Genomic DNA, 27101 nt, shown 5'->3' on the forward strand with positions numbered 1-27101 from the left:
CTTTGGTTTTGTTTGCTTTGTCAAAGATCAGTTGGCTGTAAGTATTTGGGTTTATTCTGTTCCATTGCTCTATGTGCCTATATTTATACCAGTACCATGCTGTTTTGGTGACTATGGCCTTATATAGTTTGAAAACAGGTAATGTGATGCCTCCAGATTTGTTCTTTTTGCTTAGTCTTGCTTTGGCTATGTGGGTTCCTTTTCAGTTCCATATGAATTTTAGGATTTTTTTTTTCTAATTTTGTGAAGAATGACAGTGGTATTTGGTGGGAATTGTGTTGTAGATTGTTTTTGCCAGTATGGTCATTTTTGCAATATTGATTCTACTCATCGATGAGCATGACATGTGTTTCCATTTGTTTGTGTCATCTATGACATTTTTCCAGCAGTGTTTTGTAGTTTTATTTGTACAAGTCTTTTACCTCCTTGTTTAGATATATTCCTAAGTATTTTATTTTATTTTATTTGCAGCTATTGTAAAAGGGGTTGAATTCTTGATTTGAGTCTCAGCTTGGTCACTGTTGATGTATAGAAGAGCTACTGATTTGTGTACATTAATTTTGTATCTGGAATCTTTGCTGAATTCTTTTATCAGTTCTAGGAGCTTTCTGAAGGAGTCTTTGGGGTTTTTTAGGGAAACAATCATATCATCAGCAAACAGCAACAGTTTGACTTCCACTTTACTTCTCTGGATGCCATTTATTTCTTTCTCTTGTCTGATTGCTCTGGCTAGGACTTCCAGTACTATGTTGAAAAGAAATGATAAAAGTGGGCATCTTTATCTTGTTATCTTGTTCCAGTTCTCAGAAGGAATGCTTTCAGCTTTTCCCCATTCAGTATTATGTTGGCTGTGGGTTTGTCATAGATGGCTTTTATTATGTTGAGATATGTCCCTTGTATGCTAATTTTGCTGATATTTTAATCATATAGGGATGCTGGATTTTGTTGAATGCTTTTTCTGTGTCTATTGAGATGATCATGTGATTTTTGTTTTTAATTCTGTTTATGTGGTGTATCACATTTATTGACTTGCATATGTTAAACCATCCCTATATCCCTGGTATGAAACCCACTTGATCATGGTGGATTATTATTATTTTTTTGCTATTTTGTAGGATTTAGTTAGCTAGTATTTTGTTAAGGGTTTTTGCATCTATGTTCATCAGGGATATTGGTCTGTAGGTTTGTTGTTGTGTTTTGTTGTGACCTTCCCTGGTTTTGGTTGTAGGGTGATCCTGGCTTCATAGAATGATTTAAGGAGGATTCCCTTTTTCTCTGTCTTTTGGAATAGTGTCAATAGGATTCGTACCAGTTATTTGAACATCTGGTAGAATTCTGCTGTGAATCCGTCTGGAACTGGAATTTTTTTTGGTGGATAATTTTTAAATTATCATTTCAATCTCACTGCTTGTTATTGGTCTGTTCAGGGTATCTAATTCTTCCTGATTTAAGCTAGGAGGGTTGTATCTTTCCAGGAATTTATCCATCTCCTCTAGGTTTTCTAGTTTGTGTGCATAAAGGTGTTCACAGTAGCCTTGAATGATCTTTTGTATTTCTGTAGTGTCAGTTGTAATATCTGACATTTTGTTTCTAATTTAGCTATTTGGATTTTCTCTCATTTTCTTGGTTAATGTTGCTAATGGTCTATCAATTTTATTTATCTTTTCAAAGAACCAACTTTTTGTTTCATTTATCTTTCGTATTTGTTTGCTTGTTTCAATTTCATTTAGTTCTGCTATGATCTTGGTTATTTTCTTTCTTCTGCTAGGTTTGGGTTTTGTTTGTTCTTGTTTCTCTAGTCCTTGAGGTATGACCTTAGACTGTGCTCTTTCAGACTTTTTGATGTAGGTGTTTAGGGTTATGAACTTTCATCTTAGCACTGCCTTTGTTGTATCCCAGAGGTTCTGATAGGCACCTAACACTGGGGCTGTTAATTTTATAAAACAATTGCTAATAAATCTAAGAAATGAGATAGAAAGCAACACAATAGTAGTGGGGGACTTCAATACTCCACTGATAGCACTAGACAGGTCATCAAGACGGAACATCAGCAAAGAAACAATGGATTTAAACTATATCCTGGAACAAATGGACTTAACAGATATTTACTGAATATTCTACCTAACGACTGCGGAATATGCATTCTATTCATCAGCCCATAGAACTTTCTCCAAGATAGCCTCAATAAATTTAATTGAAATTATATCCAGCACTCTCTCAGACCACAGTGGAATAAAACTGAAAATCAACTCCAAAGGGAACCTTCAAAACCATGCAAATACATGGAAATTAAATAACCTCCTCCTGAATGAACATTGGGTCAAAAATAAAATCAAGATGGAAATTTAAAAATTCTTCGAACTGAATGACAATATAGACTGTCTTTAGAAAGTTTACTCTCATTAGAAGACTTTCCTCAGATGTTACTTGTTTTTCTCCACCCATCCCCCTCCCACCACCACCACTCCCAGACTGAATTCCTACGAGGCAAGGACCAGGTCTTTCTTCTATGTATTCCCAAGATCACTACAAGTGTTCAATAAATATGAAATGCTCAGTAAAGGGCTGTTGACTAAATCAACAGGTTAATGAATATTGGTAGTATAAATCCATCTTAAAAATAACTTTCCTCTCATTGAGCAGCAGGTCATAAAATTGACCACCAACTTACAAAAAAAAATCCTGCTTTATTAATTTAGTTACCTATGCTCATCTTTGAATAGGCTGGGCATTTAAATTCACCATAAGGTGAACTTAAGAATATTTATTTCACTAGCCTGGCAATTCTGATCGGCTTTTAAGTAAATTGAGGCCAGAGACCAAATTATTCCAAGGATGAAGAGGAAAACTACACATGTGACTCCAAACTTCACAGATCTCCTTAAAAAAAAAATCCCATTCTAAATAAATTCATCTAAATCTGGACAGGAGAGTAGCAATGATAAGTGTTAATTGGCAGAGAATTCACAGTTTTAACACTCCACTGTTACCGAGTTTCCTAAAGGAGCAGCTTTGAAAGTTGTCTTGTGGTTAAAAAGCAAGCTTTAATTACACACACACACGCGCGCGCGCGCGCTTTTCGTCTGTCTAGTTCCCACGTAGTAAAATAAATTTTAAAATACTTAAATTTTCAGGAAAAAAAGAGCAGCTGTAATCCTAAGTAACAGAGTTTTCATGCCCATCTTTCTGCAGAGACATACCCAACCACCAATGTCTAGGAGGACCTAGTGGTGGTTTTTTCCCCCTGGGTTTTGGACCCAACCATCTGTCATTTGGCACTTAACCGACTCTGACTACGATCTCCTTCTCTAGATTAAAATGTATTAGAGATCCTCTCTTTAGAGTGAAGGAGCTGTAGGCACCTCTTCCCACAATCCTTAAAACAAATCTTATTAGAAAGTTATCGGAAATGAACCATTGGAAACAAAAATTTCTTAAAAGGTCTCTAAGAAAAACACATCTCCTTCCCTCCCATAACATAAGGGCCTTATTTAATATGCAAACAACCCACTCTTTGAAAAATAACTTTTCAACGGCGGCACAGCTGCAAGTCTCAGTAATACCTTCCACTGACCCTGATAACAGCCCTTCCAGCCACTAGCGACTCCGTTTACTTCCCCAGGATGTCCATCAGTTGCTTAAGTGACCAACACTGGAGAGCCAGGGGTCGCCCAACAGGTGGTACCCGCCGTCGGGGCACTCCACGCCGGCGTCCGCCCGACCCCGCGCCCGGTGGGTTGCCGGGGCTCCAGTGAGAGCGCCACGGCTCTGCACCGCCGCGGCGATGGGGCGAGCGCGCCCGATTCACGTCGCCTCCACGCCCACCTCCTCCCACTACGAGTCCCCTCCCCTTGCCACAGCACTGCCCTTATTGTTGGCCGCGTCTGTCACTTTGTGTGCCTGGTGACATGAATGGGTGGGCTGAACACACCTTCCGTCCTTCGAGAAAAAAAAAAAAAAAAACTGTCCAGATCTGCATAGAGACGGGGAAAGACTCCCCCCCGCGCTCCCAGGGCCTACGCAGCCGGCCAGGGAAACACAGCTTCGCCCTCCCACACTCACTCCTCCCATCCCTTAAAAAAACGCCCAACGCAAATAAATAATATCGTTCCAAGCCCGCTGCCGTCCCGGGTGGCCTCTCCTTCCCGCCCGGCTCCGCGCGCTCCAGCCCTGCGGGAGGCGGCGGCGAGAAGCGGCGGCTCCGGGTGAGGTGCGGGGCGCACGGGCGAGAGGCGGGCGAAGGCGGGCGCGCAGCGGGCCAGCCTTCGCCGCACTATGCTCCCCAGCGCGGTGGCAGCCCACGCCGGCGCGTACTGGGACGTGGTGGCCTCCTCCGCGCTCCTCAACCTCCCCGCTGCTCCCGGCTTTGGCAACCTGGGCAAGAGCTTCCTCATCGAGAACTTGCTGCGGGTCGGGGGCTCCCCGACGCCCGGGCTGCAGCCGCCTACGCCCCACGGCTCGGCAGCCGCCCTGGCTACCGCGAGCGCGCCGCTCCGGCCCCTGCCCGCCAGCCCGGTTCCCCTCAAGCTGTGCCCTGCAGCCGAACAAGTGAGCCCCGCCGGGGCGCCCTACGGCACGCGATGGGCTTTTCAAGTGCTCAGTCCCTCTACGGATAGTGCGAGGCTGCCGGGCCGGGCTCCAGGGGACCAAGACAGTACCTTCCAGCCTTCAGCGCCAGGTGAGCCAGCTCTACCCTCTTTCCCCAGCTGCGCCTCCCGGATCTGGGGGCGTCGGCGGTGCGCACTGCGCCCAGGGAGCGCCGGTCTCGGACCTTCCAGGAGCATTTCGGGCGTTAGTGGAGATTCCACTTCCGGAGTCGGGGGCTGGGGCGGAGGCGCACAACTTTTCTGTGATTCTTTTTTGCCCCATCCCATCCCATCCCATCCCATTCCACCAGCTTCCTTCCCTGTCCCCTTCTTTCAACAGGTGGTTCGTTGGTCTACCCTGACTTTTTGGCCTTAACTGGGAAAATCTGAAGGTATCCTGGCCTGTCTGGATCAGTCTCAAGGGGTTTCACCAAGTTCAGTGTTTCTAACCCTCCCGCTCCTATTCCCCGGGCTCTCAGAAAAGTTCTTGACCAGGAGAGCTTTGCGCAGCCCAACTTGAGGAGATTTTGCCACTCAAACTGTTAGGACAGTCGGAGTAGCTCAGGAACGCGCGCAAAGATCTTTGGAAGGAGACTTGCGCAAAGTTCTGGCTTTCTCCACACAGTTTGGATCTCTTTAGGCGCAAAGAAATGAAGGCCGACTTTTTCTTCGTGCTGAGCTGAAAAACAGCTGAATTGGCAACTGAAGTAGGAAGTTCACCAATAAATAAGAATTTACAGAAAAGAAGGGCAGTGTGGGTTTATTTTAATCACCTGTAAAACCTAACTAGTGGGACTGGGAAGAAGGATCTTTACAATTTAGTCAAATATTAGCTAAAGCTCGCTGAAATCGGCAATGATAAAAGGGAAAAAGTCTCTTAGAGACTCAGAAGCTGAGATCCAATTGGATTTTTTTTTTTTTTTTTTTTTGGCTGAGTCCTTAAACGATCTTAACTCATTCTTTTAATCCCGATGGGTTTGTCCAGAATGACTAATAGACGCTTTTTCAGCAGTTTCCATTGTCCCTGCAAACTGCCGGATCAAATTTATTGCTAATGGCTTTATAGAATTTAACATGTTTAGAACCTGTCCTGGTCTTTCAGTTTGAAATGGCTACTAACAGAATGGAACAAATATAATTATATGAACACCGGTCATTCACCTAGTGTCAAACCTAAATGCTAAGAAGCCTTTTTTTGCACCCTGAAAGAGGAACAAACAGTTAAGGCAAAGTTTATCGAAATTTGGGCCTCTCTGTTCTTTTTGAAGAAAAATTAACCATAAAGCAGGTTCACTTGGACTTGAACGAGTTAATAAATAACATTTCATAAAAATAACATTTTCAAGAAAACTTGTTGATTTGCATAACTTTTGGTGGCTTGGCATTGTGTTGATAGAAGTTGTTTTTCAAGAATTACTAAACTATTTCTAATCATAATTGTCTCAGCCATGAAAAAGTATTTAATTTTAACCTTTGCAGATTTAACAGATTACATTTAAATAAAATAAATGCAAATCAAGTGCAGTTATTTCAATAACCCTCAAAAATAATTTGCTGTATGCATTCCTTTCAAAATACTGCAACTAAAGGTTAAAAGTTTTTGTAACTACATTCTTTTTATTTTCAAGAACATATTCATTCTTATGCGCTTATTAAACTGTCCAATTGCAAACATTGTTTTTGGAATAATTACAAGGGTTGTAAGAATTTATATTCCCTTTTGAAGTATTCTAATAGTTTAAGCATGCATTTTTCCAAATAATTTTATTCAATATTCATTGAAGATTTGATGTTCTGGATTAATTTTCATTTCAACAAACAACCTTTGTTTTTTAAAAAAAATTCTTGTAAAGAATACATTAGTTTCTGAAACCAGAAAAATATCTAAAGAAGAAAAGTAAAATCTCACGAATTTGTCCCCACAAATATACTGCTTAAAACCAGAATTTATATTCCTTAATTTTTATAATTGGATAAAGAATGTAGTTTTCTGAAGACTGCCCCAGTTTTATTTAAATGACAGATTCTTTCTTTACCAAATGTGGGAAATTATTTTATGTAGTTTACAATTATGAAATTATAATGGAGTGCCAACAATTTAGCTATTAGGTGAAAATTACGTGAGGATGAAATAGTGATTTGATGTTCTGGGGAGAGCATAACGGTTGGAGAAGCTCTTGTTTTCTGGAAGATAATATCATATCTTTCTGAAATGTTACCAGTTCTGATCCTTTAGATGCTAACTCGGGAGTGGACCACAAAATGTGATTTTAGTAATTTCTGCATATTGAGTACCCACTTTTTTCCCAGCCTTAATTTGTTGAGTGCACCACATCTAAATGTAAATAAGAAAACCCCAGAGTTATTTTTAAGTGCATTGGTGAAATATAGCACCGTTTAACTGGGGGATTTATGCTTCTGCATGCATTTTTGCTTCATTACTTCTCATTGTTTTTGTTACCGACTGTTAAATATACCATATATTTCATTCATTCAGTACATGTTTACTGAGTGTCTCCCATGTAGCAGGCTCTGTTCTAGGTCACTGGCATGATCAGTTAAAAAACAGATGACTGTCTCTGCCCTTCTAGAGCTTACATCCCATGTTCTGTACTGCTTTATAGGTAACAGCTATTTTCAAAGTAGCTCCTTTAATCCTCCTAATAAGCTAGTGAGATGGCTGTGGGCATTCCAGTTGTTTTTCTCAATGATAATTTCATTTGCTGATTTTGTTTTTGTCCCAAGTATCACTTTAAACATCTATGGACTTGTGAAAGAGAAAAAATTGCTCCAAATCTTAGGCTCCTACCTTAGGTTAGTCTTTCATTGACTAGAAGAAAATAATGAAGGCCAATGGGATCACCAATTACATAGTATCATAATAATAAATCAGATTGTGATTTTGTACCTCAGCCCATAATGGAAGAAATTAACTTTCCTTTTCATCTTGTTATAAAACATATTTGAAAGGTGGTGACAGTTAATCACAGTAACACAGATTTACAGGTCATGGATGAAAGTAGAGCTGTCAGTGCTTCATCCCTGAAAATTGGTAAGTTTGAGTATTTACAGCAAGAAAAGCCATACTCCATAGCTATATGTTGTGAAGTTGTTTATATAGAATAGTTTTAAAACTTTAAAATCAAAGGGCTCAGGGCTTGGGAGAGACCCATTTAGGGCAGTATGGGGTAGTAAATAGGTTCTCCTCCAGGGCTTGTATCTGAAAAAAGAAAAAAAATGTCATGAAACTATTAGAGTTTATTAGTGGAAACCCAGAAGTTTTGTGAGTAAACTCTGATTGTCAGACATCCTTCCTTAGAAGTTTGCCGATGTCATTATTTGTGACAATATTTGGAAACTATTATGCCAGATTAAAATATTAATCTTTGTATATAAAAGAGGTCATCACAATGTAAAATGCTGGAAGATTTAAATTTCTACTGGCTACAGAATGACATCAGTTTTCTATTGGTGGTTATGCCATCAATTCTCTTCAAAATAAGTAGAACAAATACTCTTGCTTATTAATAATATTTGTTATTTTAAGCATTTTAGAAAATGTTTGACATAAAAATAATTTTAAATATAATTTCCTTTATCATTTATGAAATCTATTCTTGTGCTGCATATGAAAGGATTGGAAAGCAAATGTTCATTCTGGGTAGGTGCGTTGAACTGCTTTTTTAAAAAGTAGTTTTGCTAAGTAAGTCATACCGTGTAGTGAAGACATAAAAGAGCCGCAGTCTTTTTTCTGTCGTCCAGTGAGGGTTGTTTCTGACCATCGATACTTAATGTGCACTCTAGTTTTCTTATCTACCTTCCAATCCCAGGTACCATTTACCCATTAATTGTTGACTGTCTGTAACTATTTCCACTTATGTTTTGTGCTGCAAATGGTAGTTTTTTCCTCCACTGAGATAACACTGAACGTGTGAAATACAATGGCCTGTCTTACATTTTAGGCAGCTGGGGGAGGGAAAAAGGGATTGGTGCTCAAGGTGGGGATTCCAGTCTAAGTGAAGACTTCGTAATCTTATTTTTTAAGCTTGAGTTTGAGCTTTTTGTTGCTGACATTATAGTTTAGATTCGTTTTGGCAAGTTAAAACCACAGAATTTTTGAGTATTGATGATGCTGATCCAGAACCAAAATGACCACAGGGGATTCTGAATGGAATAGTGATGGGACCCGTGCTAGTGGTTCTTTGCTGAGGCCCCAGAGGATGAATTCCAGTTATCTTTTGGTGGAATTTGTCAAGAATATCAGAATCATATTCTTTACTGTATCTGTATATTTTCCTATAATCCGCTTAACAGACCTTTTTATATACATTAACATATTAATAACTTTTACCTAGTTCATGAGTAATCAGCTCTGAACAGATCATTATATGATCCCTAAGTTAATAAACACCTTCAGGTTCAAAGAGAAGTTCTTGCAGAGGTTACAATAAAAGAGACTCTTAGAACCAATGGAAGTAATAGTCTCTTTACATTTAGCACTAACTGAGTAAGCCACTCTCCTTGCAAAATAACATCTGAGTTGGAACTACAAAGAGGTAACATTTTATGTGTATTTAATTTGTCTTCAACTTTAGCACCTATCTCTCCTTTGCCCCAACACATGCTTCTCTTTTTTGCTCTAACAACAAGCAAATTTCAATCTGATAATACGTACTGAATCTCTTGAGGTTTTATAATTAAACAGGAGTACATGTAGCAGGCAAATAAGAATGTTTTAGAACTTTCCACTTACTTAGCTCCATTCCTTTAGGGATTTGAGGGTTATTTTAAGAGGTACAATGGTTTGAATGCCCAGAAATTTACGTATGGACTTACATAGCATTAAACGTAGGATTTAGAGTGTTCAGTGTTATACTACGTGAAGTCAAAGGATGCCGTATGTTTTGGGCAATTCAAAGGGATTGCTGAGATTGCACCACTGCACCCAGCCTGGGTGACAGAGTAAGACTCTGACTCAAAAAAAAAAAAAAAAAGGATTGCCAAGGGTGATTTTATTTATATTTGTTTGCCATGGATGTGGTTCAAATATTGGAACCTAAGCTGTGCTTAGACTCCATGACAGTCCGCTTTGAATGTGCCACCTCCTTCCTGTTCTCAGTAGCCACCAGATGCCTTTTTGCTTTAAGAAGATATTTTACAGTTAGATTTGTTGCTTAACCATGAGAGAAATTGTAGCAACTTGAAGGATACAACATCCATGCATAATTTTTGTTTAATTGTTGTGTTCATAAAATCCTTTGAGATTCTTTGCTATGAAAGTTTACACAAAAATGAAATGTTATTATGGTTAAAATATTTAAACAATGTGTCCTTATGTTAGGGTGGGCAGTGAATACAAAGATCTTTTGAGGGTCTTGCTTTGCAACCCTTAATACAGTGTTTGTCTACTTAATTTTCTGTTAGAAGAAGCTCTAAGTAAAGTTTTTCTTAATTACAGTAGTTTTTCTTTATATCTACAATGAAAGTACACAAGTTCTAAGTCAGTTTAAATAAGTAAGTTTTCATTCAAATACACCTGGAGTCTGTCAGGAATAAAAAGGCAAATTGTAAAATGAAACAATATGATTTTTATCTAGGAATGCTTGTTAGAATCCTCATTTTAGACTTCATTAGATCATGTTTCTATTTTATACTCTCTTAGTAAGAAATTGGATTTTTGCCTTAATATATAACATACTTACCAGACCCTTGTATATTTTATTCCAAAATATTTTATTTTACTTTCAGTAATGTTTCCACTTTAAATGAAATCTCTCTCTTTCATTCTTTTTAGCCTCCAGTCAATACTTAACTTGGCAATGCTGAGTGATTCATCACTTTATATAAAGTTACCATAGCTGATTTCATTTTTAATAGCATTATTCATTTTGTCAACCAGCTATTAGTTGCGAATATTTCAGGGGTGCACTTTTGTGAGGTATGTGAACAGTCAACTTAAGGTACTAAAATTCTCTCTGAAGTCGAAGATCAAAAAGCCTATAGGAGTTTTTAGACTTTTCTTTTAAAACCAAAGCATTCAGGAAAAGGAAAGAAAAAAAAAGCTTGGATCTTTTTGTATAAATTTCTGACTATTTTAATGACTTCTTGTTTATAAATATTCCACAGATGAATTAGGGTTTTCACTTTTCTTTCACATGTTCAGGCACCATGCCATAAAAACCTTCATTTTTTGTTAATCCTAAATGACCATCAGAAATAGAATATACAGTATATAGATTTCCACAGGTCCTCTTCAAAAGACTCAAAATTTCTTGTCCTTTAAAACTTTAAGTCTCTAATACTTTTAAAATTAAAATATGTGAAAGAGTTAATAAGTCATTCTTTGAGAAAATTTATGTTCATTAAAAAAGAAATAAAATCCATGACTGCTGGCAAGTTTTTAATAGATAACCTAGGGCTGGATTGAGTTTAGGTGTATAGAACCAGTTTTGTGGTTATATTGGGTCTGAAACAAAAAAGACCATCTGATTCTTTAAAGCTGGAATAGAATAACACCTATTTGTCTACATATTTTCTTTAGCTGCTTTTCCATTACAAATTGAATAGCCATAATGGAGACTGTATGGTTCACAAAGTGTAAAGTATTTACTATCTTGCTTTTTATAATGTAAGTTTGCCAGTGCTTGCTCCAACATGTAAATGGAAAATTGGGTAAATCTAAAACAACCTATAGCTCTCTGAGCTGTTTTAGGAGCATTCTTATATTTAAAAGTCTAGATTCAAGGTTTTCAGATTACTGATTCTGTAACCATAAGCAATTCATATAACCTCACAGAGCCTCTCTTTCCTCATTTCAAAATGTGAACAGTGGTAGAGTCAGCATTTGACTTTAAAGCACATACCTCAAAAGCCCACTGGGAAGATACAGGAAAAGATGTACAGGATTCCTTTCCACCATTTCACCATAAGTAAAATATTGGTAAAAGGGGCATTGTTGTATAAGAAAGCATCCCAAAACTCAGTGGCTTAAATAACAATTTATTATTTTCTCTTACAGTTTTGTGGGTTGACTGGGCTCAGCTGGGTGGTTCTCACTTAGAATCTTGAGTGATGTTAGATGTCCACTGGGACTAAAGTCATGGGAAGGTTTGTCTGGGCTGGATGTCCAAGATGGCTACTCACATGGCTGGCACTGATGCCATCTGTTGACTGGGTGCTCAACTGGAGTTGTTTATTGCTCTCCAAGTATCTTGACCTTCTTATAGCACAGTGGCTGGGTTTTGAAAGGGAAAACACCAAGAGCACACATTCCTAAAACCCATGTGTTTTTGGAACTGTGGACATTCTGGAACTTCCAGTACTTAAGCAAGTTACCAAGACCATTCCAAATTCAAGGGAAGAGGAAATAGACCTCACTTCTCGATGGGAGGAGTACCAAATAATTTGTGATCATTTAAAATCTGTCCCAGGGTGAAATCAAGATAACCAATATCAGATACAATTCCTGTTAGGTCTATCTTCTGCTAGAGACCAATGCAGGAATTTATGGAGTGGTATAGCTAGGAACTCAGGGAGCCTTCACAAAGGCTTATAGTATTCTCTTCTGTGACATGGACTTCTGTGACATAATAAAAAGAGCAAAGAATCTCCTCAAGTTGAGACCATTTTTTCAGAGAGGTCTAATTGGAGGGTGAGGCAGCAGAGGTGAGGACTCTGGGCACCTGTGATGGTCACAGTGAGCTAGCGTCCCACAGCTGGAGGGAAGCCAGACCGTGTCAACTTGGTGTTGTGAGTCTAGATAAGATGTTGCTGGAAGTGTCCACACAAATGCTTGTTATCATCTGTTGCTACAGCATGTTGTTACTGTATAGCAGCCTTCCCTTTGGCCCTTCTTTATTCCACAGCATCCCATCCACCACTGCCAGGTGAACTTTTCTCAAATGTAGCTTTCATCATGTCACCAAGCTACTCAGGAAAACCTAAATTTTCCCATTTGGCAACAGATCAAATGAAATTACTTAGTTCGGCCTTTAAGGCCTTCATTCCATCAACTGCATTTAACTCTTCTAGACACATTGCTTAATGTTCACCCCTTTGGCCTTGTCCTAGTAGCCAGACTGGTCTCCATCACCTGCCCCATGTGTCACCACCATCCTTGCCTCTTTTCCTTTGTCTCTGCAACCTTTTCTTCTTGGAATGCCTTCATTCTCTTCTTTTGTTCTTCCAAGTATTTTCCAAATCAGGGCCCTGATTAAGATGTTTCTCCTGCTTAAAGCCTTCTTTGAACAAGCCTTCCTTAAGATATCCTTTTCTTTTTATTCTGTATTTCAGTAGAAGTCTGGACGATACTGCTTTTTTTATATGCTGTCTAAGTATTGATCTCAGATTATGTATTAATGGCAAGAGGAGAAGGCTAACATTTACTGAATGTCTACTATGTGTCAGATGTTGTTTTATGTTCTTTTCATGGCCTCATCTTTGCTCTACATTATAATCACCTGCAAGGTTTTTGAAAAAATGCAAAATGGGTATCCATTCCTAGCCAGCCTGATTTAAAACAATTGGTGTGGAGCCTAGGCATCTGTATCTTTGAGAAGCAGCCCAGACAATTCTAATGTGCATTCAGGGTTGAGAAACACTGGCTGGGGATGTGCACAGTATGAATTTTGTTAGATTGCATCTCCTTGGGGAGTGTGTCAGGATTCACTGAACAAAATTGAATCCGGAGTACTGAGAAATTTACATTTCATTTCATTGACCAGCAGACTCAAATCTGTAAGTTAAAGAACATTAAAAAAAAATAAATTCTTCCAGGAAGGAAAATTCGTTTTCCATCTTTGTAGTCCCAGCACACAGTGCAATGCTCAGCACTTGACAGATAGGCAGTACATATTACAGGCCCTGAATTAAAAGGACAGAAGCAAACAACTAGACACTGCACTTGATTTATCTTCTCATGAGCTGTACCAAAACATTAAGACCCTTTGTTTTTCTGTCTTTAAAATACTTTTGAGGCAAAAAAAATGCTGACTTGTCTTGTTTTGTGATAAACAGAAAGGTAAAGGGTGAATTTACCTAACTTGCTATGGCTGGTGATTGAAGAGAAAGTTTGCAATTAGATCACATAAATTAATTACTTTCAGATGGACTAAGTATTAAAATAAATCAAACCTCATTAGCTAATTGATATTTCTTTGTTCTGACTACTCAAGACAGATGTTTGCTATTTTTTGGAGTCTCGTTTTGGGTCCAACCCACCCCAGATGGTCTGCTTAATTGTGTATTATTTTCAAGTTGGAAGGTTAGATTTTTAACTTCTCAGTGCCCATGTACCTGGCATGTGAAGGAGGTCATTAGAACCATCCTTTTGGAATTATTTACTTCCCTGTCATTCTTTCCTAGAGGTTTCTTGTTTTGTTTTGCTTTTTTCCTAGTGGTTACCTTAGTAAGATACTTTGGAACCTTCTGTAATTTCTCTTCATCCTTCTTATATGCAGTGGGCTTCCGAAATGTATTTGAAGGTTTTATTAGTGGTCTTTAGTATTCTTCCTTTGAAATGTCAGTACCATGGTTGTATTGCCAGTAAGGATGTGGTTTCACATCATTTAGATTTCTGATGTTCTTCTCCATTACTAAAGGAAAATGAGAAGAACAAAAAACAATTTAAAAAATTATTGTTTTCTAGAAAACAGAATAATTTCTCAGTACCTAAACTTGTAACCATGCTTGGCTATAGGATACTTGTATTACAGAACCATTTAATCAGTTAAGTTTAAAAAAATCAGGCTAGTTCACCATTAGGTTGGCTCTAAGTTCCCATCTTAACTAAACATGCAAAATAAAAGATATATTGAATCTGTATCTTCAAATAAGTCATATGGAAAGTTTCCTATGAATACATAATTTTAGTCATTTGGATTCAGACAGGCCCTAGTTTAATTCCAAAAATTTTGAGTCATTTTGTGTGTAACTCATAACAGTTTCACACAGAAATTGGAAGATTGATTGGTAGGTGATTAGTCAGGGTTCTCTAGAGGGACAGAACTAATAGGATATACATATATATATACACAAAGGGGAGTTTATTATAAAGTATTAACTCGCATGATCACAAGGTCCCACAATAGGCCGTATGCAAACTGAGGAGCAAGGAGAGCCAATCCGAGTCCCAAAACTGAAGAACTTTTGGAGTCCAGTGTTTGAGGGGAGGAAACACAGGAGAAAGATGTAGGCTGGTAGGCTAGGTTGGTCTAGTCTTTTTATGTTTTTCTGCCTGCTTTATATTCTAGCTACACTGGCAGCTGATTACATGGTACCCACCCAGATTAAGGGTGGGTCTGCCTTTCCCAGCCCATTGACTCAAAGGTTAATCTCCTTTGGTAATACCCCTGCAGACACACCCATGATCAATATTTTGCATCCTTCAATCCAATCAAATTGACACTCAGTATTAACCATCACAGTAAGATATGAAATTTGGAGTGTCTTGAGATGTTACATTAATAGAACCTGATGTCATGCTGTAGAACCTACCTGTTTGTATTTTTTTCCAGAGGAAAGACCTTTTTTATTTCATTCTCTGATGGAAATCTTGGGAGATATGTCAGTCTTCCAGGGTCCAGCTCTTATTGAATATTTGGCAGAGTTGCTGTGTATGGAATGTCTAACCCTCATGGCTAGCAATTAATTATTACATTAAATCTTCATTGTTTTTCTCATCCTTTTTTCTTTTAATTTGCTGCGAGCAGTCATAATCACATTTCAGATGCCTTGAATGTTAATGAATCAGTGAAATAGCATGTGTTAAATTTGTAGCTATTCCAGTGCCTGACATGTAGGAAGCACTCCTTAAATATTATCATTATAAATGTTGTTCAGTGAACCTACAGTTAATCACCATAAATGATTAAGCAACTGCATCTATATGGCACTGATCATGTTTGAAATGCATTTTATCTAGGATCAAATTATCTTTTTTACCCTTTTCAGGGGATCTTCCAAGTAGTTCTTAAGGGTTTACAGCACATCTATCAACTTGTCACTTGTTTTCACCAAAGCTAAGTTTCCTCTTTTGCTCATTACTTAAAAAAGTATATGGTTCACTAAAGTGAAAAGTGTGATATATGTATACATATATACCTTCAATGCAATGCATTGTTTTAAATGGATTTCTTAAGGCCATTCAGTGCTCCTGCAACCACATGCTCACTGGATTAGCATTTGACTTATGTCAAAGTAGGAACATGTAAAAGAAAAAGCACTTAATTAGAATTTTACAGTGATTTTTCACATAAACCAGCTTAAACAAGGTGTATTTACATTTAGCAATCAGGAATTGACTTAAACTCCTGTGTAAATATGTGTGTCAAAAAGGTGATTTAAAATATTGAAAAATTGTATACAATAGAACTTCAAGCCTGGTCATGTCACAAAATGTGAAGTCCAGTTTTTTAGTCAAAACTAGAATTGTTACTATAGATTATGATTACTTTTTTTGTAGTTACAGATTCTGATACTGTCATTTAAATTACAGCTTACATATATTAAGATAGGGTAATGTAGAGCGATATAAGAAACTATTCAATTAAAATGGTTTTTCTGGTTAAATTCAACACTAAGATTAGACATCTCTAAACCACATTTATCACAAAGAATTTAATTGATCATTTAAGTAAACCATCAATTTAAAAAATATTTTATTTTCCCACTTTTAGGGCCCTAGAGTTAGGATGAGAAACATTTTGGTTAGAACAGAAACATTTGTAATATATATATGTATCTATAAGGATGCAATAAGTATGCCATATGTGCATGTATATTGCATACATATTAAAATAAGGATGCCATATGTATGCAATATATACATACACATATATATCGCATACATATGGCATCCTTATTTTAATGATATCAGTAGTATGATCACATTTTCTATACCCTATATTAAGCAAGAAACAAAACCAAAACCTTTTTTTGTGTGTGTATTCTGTTTCCAGTAAACATGGCAAATGTTTAATTTTATGTCGGTAAATGCAACATTGCTGAGTCTTTTTTTTTTCTTTTACCTCAAAATACAACAACAACAGCAAAAGTTCAAATCAAATCAGCACCATAGCCATCCTTTTATTATTTATGGAATGGTTTATTTTGGAGGGGAAATAAGTTAGCTAACAGAAATGTTTGAGAGTAAACATAACGAGGCAACTTTTATACTTGAAAATATATTTCTACTTTTGGAAGTACTTCATGTATCCATAGCAATAATGAAAATGTAAATCTGCATAAATAATGCCATACCCTTGTAACATAATTTAAGATATAACATTCAAATGAAATGATTTATAATTTATAAGATGGTTTTATAGTCAATATTAGAACAACTTATGATAACAATGCAACATCAAAAAAATTTATAAAACTTTTGAACACCAAAACTGGTTTCCTTTTTATGCCTTTGCTTAGTGGCCATATTTTCAAAACAGCATTAAAACAAACACTTGATTCTTTAAAAACCCGAGTATTAAAAAAAACTTAAAAGCATTAGTGTTAACAGCTTCCCATTGTATGCTAGGAAGAAGACTGCATTTATGATTAATTTGCAATTTTAAAGCACCCAGGACCCTGAAACACTACAAAATTCTTATTGGAAACCATACTTATGTTGATACATCCTTCAAAGAAATTGGCAAAAATAAATGTAAACATAAACAACTCTTAGTTCATTAAAATGCAAGTCTGAAATTACTGTGTTCTTCACAAAGGTATGTAATCATATGGAAACAATATTCACTGAATGTGATTAAGAAAAGGAAAGAAGTTGTCACTTAAATATGAAGGGAGAATAATACAAATATTTATTTTCAAGTTATGTTTTAGATTTCAAGATCATCTGTTATGAAAGATACCATGTTTTAGGATGGGTCAGGAAGCAGGGGAAGAATTAATTCTTGATCTTTCTTCTTTCCCTAAGACCACGGAAGTTTTCTGTTAGTTTGGAAGACCGTTTGCTCAATTACTAAAAAATTACTGTTTAGAATGTGCTAGTCACTCTGCTGAGTGTGTCATGGTATGGGCAAGTGCCCACTTTAGGCAATCTCCACCTACAGTTATATTGTATTAAACCCATTCTATCAAAGGACATTGTGTATCTAAGGACTTAACCAAAGCATGGCATACAGTAAGTGCTCAATAATGGAGAGTTATTATTCATATTCTGTGACATTCTTTATAGCTATTCTCATCTACTGAGGTATAGAATTTAACTAAAATGGTAAATTCAAAGGCATCCTTCATTCTCTGCTGCTTTTCCAAGTGAGTTTTTATGCTTCATCAGCAATGCCTCAGTTATTCTGTAAACCAAAGCAGCAGGATTTAATGTGCTCTGGAAAACTAATTGGTAATGCAATGGTAAGGAGCTAATTCCTCACTAAAAATCTCAGCGATCCTATTCATCATTTCTATGATGGTTTTATAGTCAAAATGCTAGAACAACTTAAACTAATGAAACTTCAAAAAAATTTTATAGAAGTTTTTGGCCACCAAAATGGGTCTCTTTTTCATACTTTTGCACAGGACTAATCATAAATAGTTCATGTGTCTCTCCTGAAAGTTTTATGAATAGCTTATTTTTAATAAAACTATGTAGAGCAGAATTACATGGCAACTCACTATACCAGAAACACAAATGCCTTCAGAGTGACTAGATTTCTCTTGAGATAAAATGTGATTATTCTCAAATACTTTCAATTATGTAAATGTGATCAGAAACACCATTTTTGTTATGGAATTGCTCAGTAAATTTACCATTACCAACTTTGGAATCCAACTAACAATATGTTTCAAAGAACCATCTGAAATAAGCAAAGCGATATAAACTTTAAAAATTAAATGTAAGCACATAATATTTAAATCATTTCTTGGTAAGTAGGATGTCCAGAGCTGTGCTATTTAATATAACCCCTAGTCGCATGAATATATTTAAATATAAGTGAATTTAGATTAAATATTCAGTTATTTATTATGCTAGCCACATTTTAAGTGCACAGTAGCTGTATGTGGGTAGCAGATACCATTTTGAACAATGTGAATATAACATTTCCAATCATCACAGATAGTTTCCTTGGACAGAGTTGCTCTAGGGTATTTTAAATTAAGGAATAGTTGATGTTTACTATTTATAATGACAACCGCACAGAAAATGATCTAAGAAGTTTGGGATTTCATAGTATCCTTGAGTCTTTTAACCACATCTCCCAAACCTTGATGAGATTATTTGGCATGCTCTTTGAGACAAAGGCTACTTTACAATAATCTCAATACAAATGACAACTAAGCAATGGTTCAGAAAACTAACTGCATTTACTCAATGACTTTTAGGAAACTGGAGTTTTGAATAATGTCTAAAAGAAATGGTTAATCAATGAGATCAATGCTTTCTCCGCAGCACCTTCCAAACCTTTTCTTCTGAGCGCCCCGCCATTCTACTTGGCGTGCTGCGGTGGGTCCTGTCGGCGCCCTGCATCCTCTGCTGCTTTTCCAAGTAAGTTTTTATGCTTCATCAGCAATGCCTCAGTTATTCTGTAAACTAATGCAGCAGGATTTAATGTGCTCTGGAAAACTAATTGGTAATGCAATGGCAAGGAGCTAATTCCTCACTAAAAATCACAGCGATCCTATTCAGGAGGTTTCCAGAGATTTATCAAACCTCAGCACACTGAGCAATTGTGAGCAGTTCCAATGGTATTGAAACCCTCACCGAAAGCAACTTGTTTTCCATTTGATATAAAAGATCTCGGAGAGACCAGTTTGGCTTTTCTGAAATGTGTAGCAACACTCCTTTAAAGAAAAGGAAAAAAGAAAGGAAGGAAGGAGAAAAAATTATGCTGTGTAAAAATTTCCATTCTGCTTAAAATCTGACACAGAAACTTACTAGATGTCTATGGAAAATAATTTAAAATTGTCAAGATCATGAAAGGAGATAAATCTCTCCTTTTTGGCATCTTGAAGGTAACCAACCAGAACTGTTGAAAATATTTTCAAAAGAACTCATCTTCCAACCTTAGAAAAGCAAATTTTTATTAGAGTCTGAGGGTGGAGTGAGACTGTCAGACTTTCAAAATCTCGCAGCGTGCACACACTCTCACATGCAAAGGAAAAACGTAGAAGTAAAATTCCCCTTGGTCTTGAGATTTCTGGGTCAGATGAGAATCTCTTGGCAGAGAATTTGAGTTTATGGTAAAGAAGTCCAATGGAGGGGTGCATTTCTTTCAGCTGCCCAAGAGAAAACACTTATTCAGGTTAACAGCTCTGTCAGGTGAAAAGTGAAATAAGAGTTGAGTCAGGCTCCTGTGCCGAGCTCCATCACGGTTGAATTCAGATCCCTGCTGCCTCTGTGCATGTGTTTTGGGAATGTTTCAGGAAAACAGTTGCTCCACAAAATAATTCCTGACAAGTGAGGCAGCAAATGCTGGCCGTTTAATGAGCTGCAGGCTCTGAACATCTCTTTAGGGGGCTGATATTTTCCCACAGAGCACTTTACATGGCTGGGACCCAGCCACAATGGGTGACAGACCCGTGACCAATCGTCACTTTCACTTGACTCATCCACACGCGACCTCACCACGATTTTTCACTCTGCAGATGAACTTTAGGAACCATTTCACATGGAAAAGGCTTGGGCAAGGGTCAGTTGCCCTTTTGTATGGTCATAAAGCAAGGCTCTGTGTGTCAGTCTTTTCTCCTGTCTCACATTCCAAGTGAATTTCTGGACACCATTTAAAGCACTTGACTGAAAAATAAAGCAGTGAATGAAGCTGACTTTTATAGACTCATTCTAGCTCATCTTCCCATATAACCCTGTCTACCTGAAAAGGGATTTAGTGGATGAGCTGAGTGTATACAGGGACTTGCTGAATACATAGGGCCCATTATCAACTGTGGGGATTGTTTATTAACCGGGACTGATACACTACTATTTTGGAAGTGACCTATTAATTGTCCATTTAACTAGAATGTATTGAATTCAAACAGAAAAATAGAAAGCATGACTAAACCTTTTACTCGCTCCTTCAAGGTGGTCTCCTATGAGGGCAATTGAAAACTCTTGTGCAAATTAAGGAGACATTTATCACCATATATTAGCGTATCAGGAAAAGACTTCTGGAGTAGAGACATAAAACCCAAATATCTGTTACCGTATCATATGGCATCTCTGTGGAATTAAGTCTTCAGTGTTAGATTTTGAGAGTGGAGATCAAAAGGGGCCCCACACTTAGCTTCGGTTATTTCATTATGATACGATAATTAGTTTTTTACTTCAGAAAATCTCTGGCAGTTCAGGTAAGTGGAAATAGACAAAAAATTCCGTGTAACAGGTGGACATTCTTTACATACGTGTGAGTGTGTGTATGTACTTATTTTATAGTGATGTTTTAAGAGTCTCAAACCATCAAAGATAATAGATAGTAAAAAAATATTGTGCCCATTCAATTAATAGAGCATGTAAAAGTAATGCTAAAGACATTTTCTAGAAGACTTTATCTTCTCTGCTGCTTGGAAAATTACTTTAAGCAGGTCTCATTTTCCTCCATCTGCTTCCCAATCCTTCGTACTTTGTGCCTTTTGCATAACTGTTGTAAATTATGGTGTTTATCCCTGGAGGTTTATGAAGTCTCGTGTTTATCTTTTTCTTAAACATAAACATACAAGCTGAAAATCAGTACAGCTCTAATCAAGGATAGAAAATGATGCACTTGGTTTGGCTTCATTTCTAAAGTTGGCATTTTAAAACAGTTTAGAGATGCCACAACTGATTTTAATAAAAAATAGTGTCTCATATTACTAGTTATAACTCTAAAATGAATTTTGTATTTTCTTATTTATAATGTTCATTTGTATTGGCAGCAAATAATAATAACATGCTAGAATTAAGCTGTCAATAAATAATTTTACATAAATAACCAGGATACCAAGGTACAGTTAATAAGGTTTATATGTGTACAATCATCTTTAAGGCACTTACTAGGTTTTCTTTTCTTCTTCTTTTTTTAATAATAAGAATGATTTTTATGCCAAGGTCTTTATATTATTTTCCATTGTACAAATGAAGGAAAATAGACTGTCCAAATAAACTTGCATTAAGTTTCAGCTCAGACAGCCAAAATTAGGTTTATATTAAAAAGTTTAATAAGTGATTAAATCAATGGCCCTCATCATTGTTTTACAATATTGACTTCACTCTTTCCAAAAGAGTAGGATCAGACCAACACATTTCTAATTATGCAAGTGAAGTATTATTTTGACTCTTTTAATGTGATTCATTTGCTTAATATTGATTTAGTTTTTCTTATTAACTTCTTAAATTTATGACTGACTTCTTGTTGCAATGTGGAAGCAATCATTCATTCAATGGCCTTCTCACATATAGTAAATAGTTTAATAGGCTATTTAAGTGCAACCCTTACAGTGGGGAAAAATTAAAAGGCAGTGGTAACAGTTCTCCCCTCCCCCAAAGCAGTGTATGGAAAATCTTTGATATTACAACCATAAGGTTCTTTTCAAAATAACGTATTTCTCAAATAACATGAACTGGTAAGTTGTGGAAATTATGTAAATAATAACTTTTTAAAAATTACTTAACAAAGTATAGGAATCTTAATGATGTTGACTAGCTAATTGAAATAATCAGGTAATTATGTTTTTTCATCTTTGAGGACCCAACTTGAATTTGACCTTTTGAGAATTTTATGCCTTAAAGCTTAAATTTGAAGCAACATTATAAAGATTTGTAGCAAAGAAAGTATTCTTCTGGGACAAATTGCTCTGCCTTTTGGGAGATGAACTTATATTCTACATTTTAAGATAATTGTACTATCTCCTCTTTCTTGTTAAAACTTAAAAGAATGTAATATACTCTCCAAGTCTGAATTTTAGGATTGTCTTGAAGACAGAAAGGAAGGGGCATTATTTTTCTAGTTGTGAATGTAGGTTGGTTCTGTGAGTTTCATGGACAAAGATGGGGAATGCTCTGATTAGTATTCTTGCCACCTCACCTGACTGTGTTCTCTTTTACTGCTCTCAGCTGGAGTGACCAGTGGACTGAGGATACTGACTAGGATCTGTCGAAATCTACAAAAGGCTGCATACAATTTTTAAAAAAGGATTTAATCTTAGCACTGTAAGATCTTCAGAGAGATGCAGCATTCTTTTTCTAATAGAAAAAGAAGCCTAATTATATTGCCTAAAACATAATTGAGTTTGTGCAATACGTTGAATACGTATTGATTTCTCAAAAATACAGGGAGGGGTGTTCCCTAGATAAATGGCATTCAGTCAACCAGGGGCAATGTTTAAAGGAGTCAGAGGCTCAAAGACAATAGATTTTCCAAGTTGATGACTCTATTCAGCAGTTCTAGAGAGGCAGTGAAAGTATTGGAGTAACATTCCTGGAATGGATTTCCTTTTCTCCCCAAATGTTCTTAAGCAGTTGAAGGGTGGGCGATGGGTAGGGGAAGGGAATTACTTAGCACTATGGGATGCTTGTCTCTGATCTTATCTATAGCTCTGTCTGAGCATAACATGAAGTTTAACAGGGCTGCTTATAAAGTCCTGATTTTTGGTTTCAAAAAAGTGAAGAATAGGGTAGGGGGAGAATGGCTGAATAGAACAAAGCAGGAATGCATTCTTCTGTCAGCTCAGTGTGTGTCTATAAATGATACAGGGTTGTTGGATTGTGCTTTTGGAAGTAGACAATCCAGAACACTAGATATCAGAGTACTACTGGACTCTGAATGGTTAGACTGCCTGCATCTGTTCTGTTATGGAGGTCCACTTTATAAGGTACATTGAACAGACTCTCATATAAAAACCAGGTTAAGAGGTAGACAGCAAGTTAAAATGGCAAAGACTCTGTATGACTAGTCAGGAATTTTGAAATAAATTGAGTATTTTTGTCCTGGAGAAAAGAAACGCTAGGGAGAACATGAGAGTTTTCTTTAACCCAAATCTGCTGTATGCAAATAGATATAAACTGTAGAATTGGGACCAATGAATGGAGTTTAGGGAAAGTTAATTTTTGGCTTGTTATAAGGGAATGATTTCCAGCAAATCAAGCTGTTTGATAAGTATTATCATGTGGCACCCCAATCTACGAGATTATATAGAGACAGGAGGATAGACTTTTAATTTAAATCAGGTTAGACAAATGCTGTGTCCTCTCTCTCCAAACTTCAAATCTACAGAAATCACATGTGTGTGCACACACACACACACACACACACTTGAAAATAAGAAAGGTAAGGAAGCTCTTCACTTAAGAGAAGCCCCTGAAAGATAAGAGGTAGGAAGTCGCAGCTGGAGGAATGTTACAGTAGAAAAAGGTGAGCCCACAGACCAGACAAGAACCATCCCCTATTTGAGGAAAACTGACTTCGGGAGGGAGAGACACAAACTCAAGGTTTGAAATGAGCTACTTTTGAGGAAATAGTTAATAGAGGCTGATGGTGTTGTAGCTAGCCAGTTGGAGAGGCCTGGATTAAACAAATGACCTCTTGTGGCTTCTGATTTGTTTAATCCAGGCCTCTCCAACAGGCTAGCTACAACACCATCAGCCTCTATTAACTATTTCCTCAAAAGATTTTTATATAGATTCCTATTGAATCTATATAAAAGGATGAAACAGTTCTGTGTCTGAAAGTGTTATTGGTAGCCTCTGGCTTGAGTTATCCTGAAATAATCATATTTTTTACTAAAAACCTTGAGAAGTCTAGATTCAGTGGTTCTTCATAGACTTATGCTGTCATTTTCCTTACAAAGCCAGGGGGATGCTGGGTTATGAATTAGTTTTTTTATATGGAAAACTGTAAACTTAGAAAGCAAACCTTAAACAACATGGCTTGTTAGAAGTGCCCTTTATATAGCACTCCTTGGCCTACCTCAGGGTAGCCCAGATTGAGAGCAAAGGCTGGAACAGAACAGAAAACAAAGAGAAGGCCGGTGCCATGGCAGATGCTGGAAGCTATGGTGGGGCAAAGAGCAGCACTGGATATGTATGTTCCAGAAGCCTTCATAAATAGGTGAAAGGATATGGGACAAAGGAAGTGTCCCCAAACGGGATCAGTGATCCAGAGATTCACATGAGTTCTTGGTTAGTCTAAACATCACACACATTGCTGGCAAGCTGTTCACAGCACAAGATGCTTTTGAATTGCAGTAGTAGATAGGCCAGAACTGCAGCTATTTGTTCTCGGTCTGATATCCAGGAAGTGACTAGATAAGGTCCCTGTTTGGTTGGTAGTGCTTGCTGGCTGCTACAAACACCATTGCCCGGCTTCAGAGTTAAGTCATGTTTTCCAGAAGTTGAGGCAATAGGGAGAGTCAGTGACGACCACTAGATTGTCCAATGCTGTGTTTTTCTGTCTCCCCCAACCTCTCCTCCTTAACAATAGCACGCACACACAGCATACCTCCATTTGTAGTGCCCTTCACACAGGCCTTCTGGGAAAGATGGTGATTAGGGAGCATCTCAGGATCCAGGGAATCATGCCTTTGAAAAGTTTTCTATCCTGGGTCATTCTTTTTTTTTTTTTTTGAGATAGAGTCTCGCTCTGTCACCCAGCCTGCAGTGCAGTGGCGCGATCTCGGCTTACTACAACCTCTGCCTCCCAGACTGAACAATTCTTCTTGCCTCAGCCTCCTGAGTAGCTGGAATTACAGGCACACACCACCATGCCTGGCTAATTTTTGTAATTTTAGTAGAGATGGGGTTTCACCATGTTGGCCAGGCTGCTCTCGAACTCCTGACTGCAGGTAATCTTCCCACCTCGACCTCTCAAAGTGCTGGCATTACAGGTGTGAGCCACCACTCCCGGCCTATTCTGGGTCATTCTGCTATTTTAATGTGACTCTTCCCACCTTCCCACTTCTTTCCCTGCCCACTCATACCTTTGACAATCTTTGATGTAATTTGAAAAAGGCATTGATTTGCCTCCCTCCGCTTTGATGTGTGACCTTAATAGCACAACTTAACTTTCTAGAGCCTAGTTTTTCATGTAAAAAATGGGGGTGTTGGTAATTTCTTCTTCCAGGGATTGTTGTAAAGATTACATGACATAATGCATGTAATTGGCACATACGTCAGCACATGTAAACCCAAATATATGTGAGAGCTGCATAATAATAATAATATTATTATTATTATTATATAATATTATTATTATTATTATATAATAATGATAGAGTCTGTAGCACCAAACTAATAGTCTTTAGCACCTTGAACTGGTGGCTCCAGCTTTTAAAGCCTCATTTCTGCTACATGCCTTTTTCTCCATATGTTTTTTTTTATATTATTTGTTTATTTTTGTTTACCTGGAAGTTTCCATATAAGTCAAACTTTGGTCATAAATTTATGAATAGTTGGATGTGTGTTTTGCAGACATAAAATTTAGGTGCTTATTTGTATGTTTGGAAGATATGAAAATGGTATGGTTTCATCAAGTCAAACTTTGGTCATAAATTTATGAATAGTTGGATGTGCATTTTGCAGACATAAAATTTAGGTGCTTATTTGTATGTTTGGAAGATATGAAAATGGTATGGTTTCATCAGTGTGGTTTGTGGTTAGATCCAGATTACTCATCAAAGACTCATGGGTGAGCCATGGGAAGGAGCATCAATGGTTGTTTAGTAATAGCAGCATTGTCATGTGCTTCTTATAGGAACCCGAGGTACATCACTTTATGAAAGCAAGCTTGATTTGCTTTTGGTACTGGTATTGAGACCAGTGCTAAGAGAAACCAGGCAACTAGTAAAGAAGGGAAGAATATAACATTCTTTATTTTTGGTGTATTGTTTTGCTATTGGTTGAATTCTTATTTGTTATATTGCTTTCTTTGAATTCTTGTTGGGTATAGGGCACTGAAACTTGAGGACCAGACCCCGGAGTTAACACTTTGACACTTGCAACCACTCTAGGTCTCACCTTTCAAGATGGAGGGCTAGTTTGGGTTCACAGTGCCCCAAATGTATACCACAATGGTGAGAATAATTTATTTGTAGGCTTTCTTGATGGGAGTCTTCTTTTTCTTTACTTAAAAAACGTTATTTGGAAAACCTATGGGTTGCTATTAAAAGTTTTAGGGGCATTTAAATGAGTTTTATTTCCCCACTATTTTATTTTAACATGTAGATCTTGGTGAAGAAGGGCCACAATGATTAGAATCTTGAGGCTTACTTATAAAAATTCTACTTAGAAAAAAATAAGGGTACATATTTTTTCTATTACCATAAATTCATTTTAGACTCTATATATAGATGTAGAAGATTTTATTAACTCAGAAGACATTTGCCTTTCTAAAATGTTAGGTTGGTTATGTCCTTCTTGAAAGCCTTCCCTTGACAAGTTATAACCTAAACTTGTTTCAGGGACCCTTGACCCTAATTTGTCTTTCCAGCTTTTCTCCTGTGTTCTTTCCAGTCATACCCTGCAATCCAGAAATACTAGGTTTTGTGAGATTCTTAGATCTGCCGTGTTTCACACTTGTCTTCACTTGGCTTCAT

At 37.2% G+C, this 27101-nt stretch overlaps 1 protein-coding gene across 1 annotated transcript in view; it reads left to right on the plus strand.

Annotated features, from left to right (window-relative positions):
• Positions 1–4104: 4104 nt before the first annotated feature.
• DBX2 (developing brain homeobox 2) overlaps positions 4105–27101 on the plus strand; it is a 39067-nt gene continuing 16070 nt past the window's right edge. The window contains exons 1-2 of the mRNA XM_021665469.2: positions 4105–4678; positions 18991–19086. Coding sequence (XP_021521144.2) covers positions 4276–4678; positions 18991–19086 — 499 coding nt within the window. The 5' untranslated portion in view covers positions 4105–4275. The remainder of the gene's footprint in view (positions 4679–18990; positions 19087–27101) is intronic.

The sequence above is a fragment of the Aotus nancymaae genome, unplaced genomic scaffold, assembly GCF_030222135.1.
Source record: "Aotus nancymaae isolate 86718 unplaced genomic scaffold, 86718_ANA_hifiasm-v0.15.2.pri h1tg000092l, whole genome shotgun sequence".
Classification (NCBI taxonomy): domain Eukaryota; kingdom Metazoa; phylum Chordata; class Mammalia; order Primates; family Aotidae; genus Aotus; species Aotus nancymaae.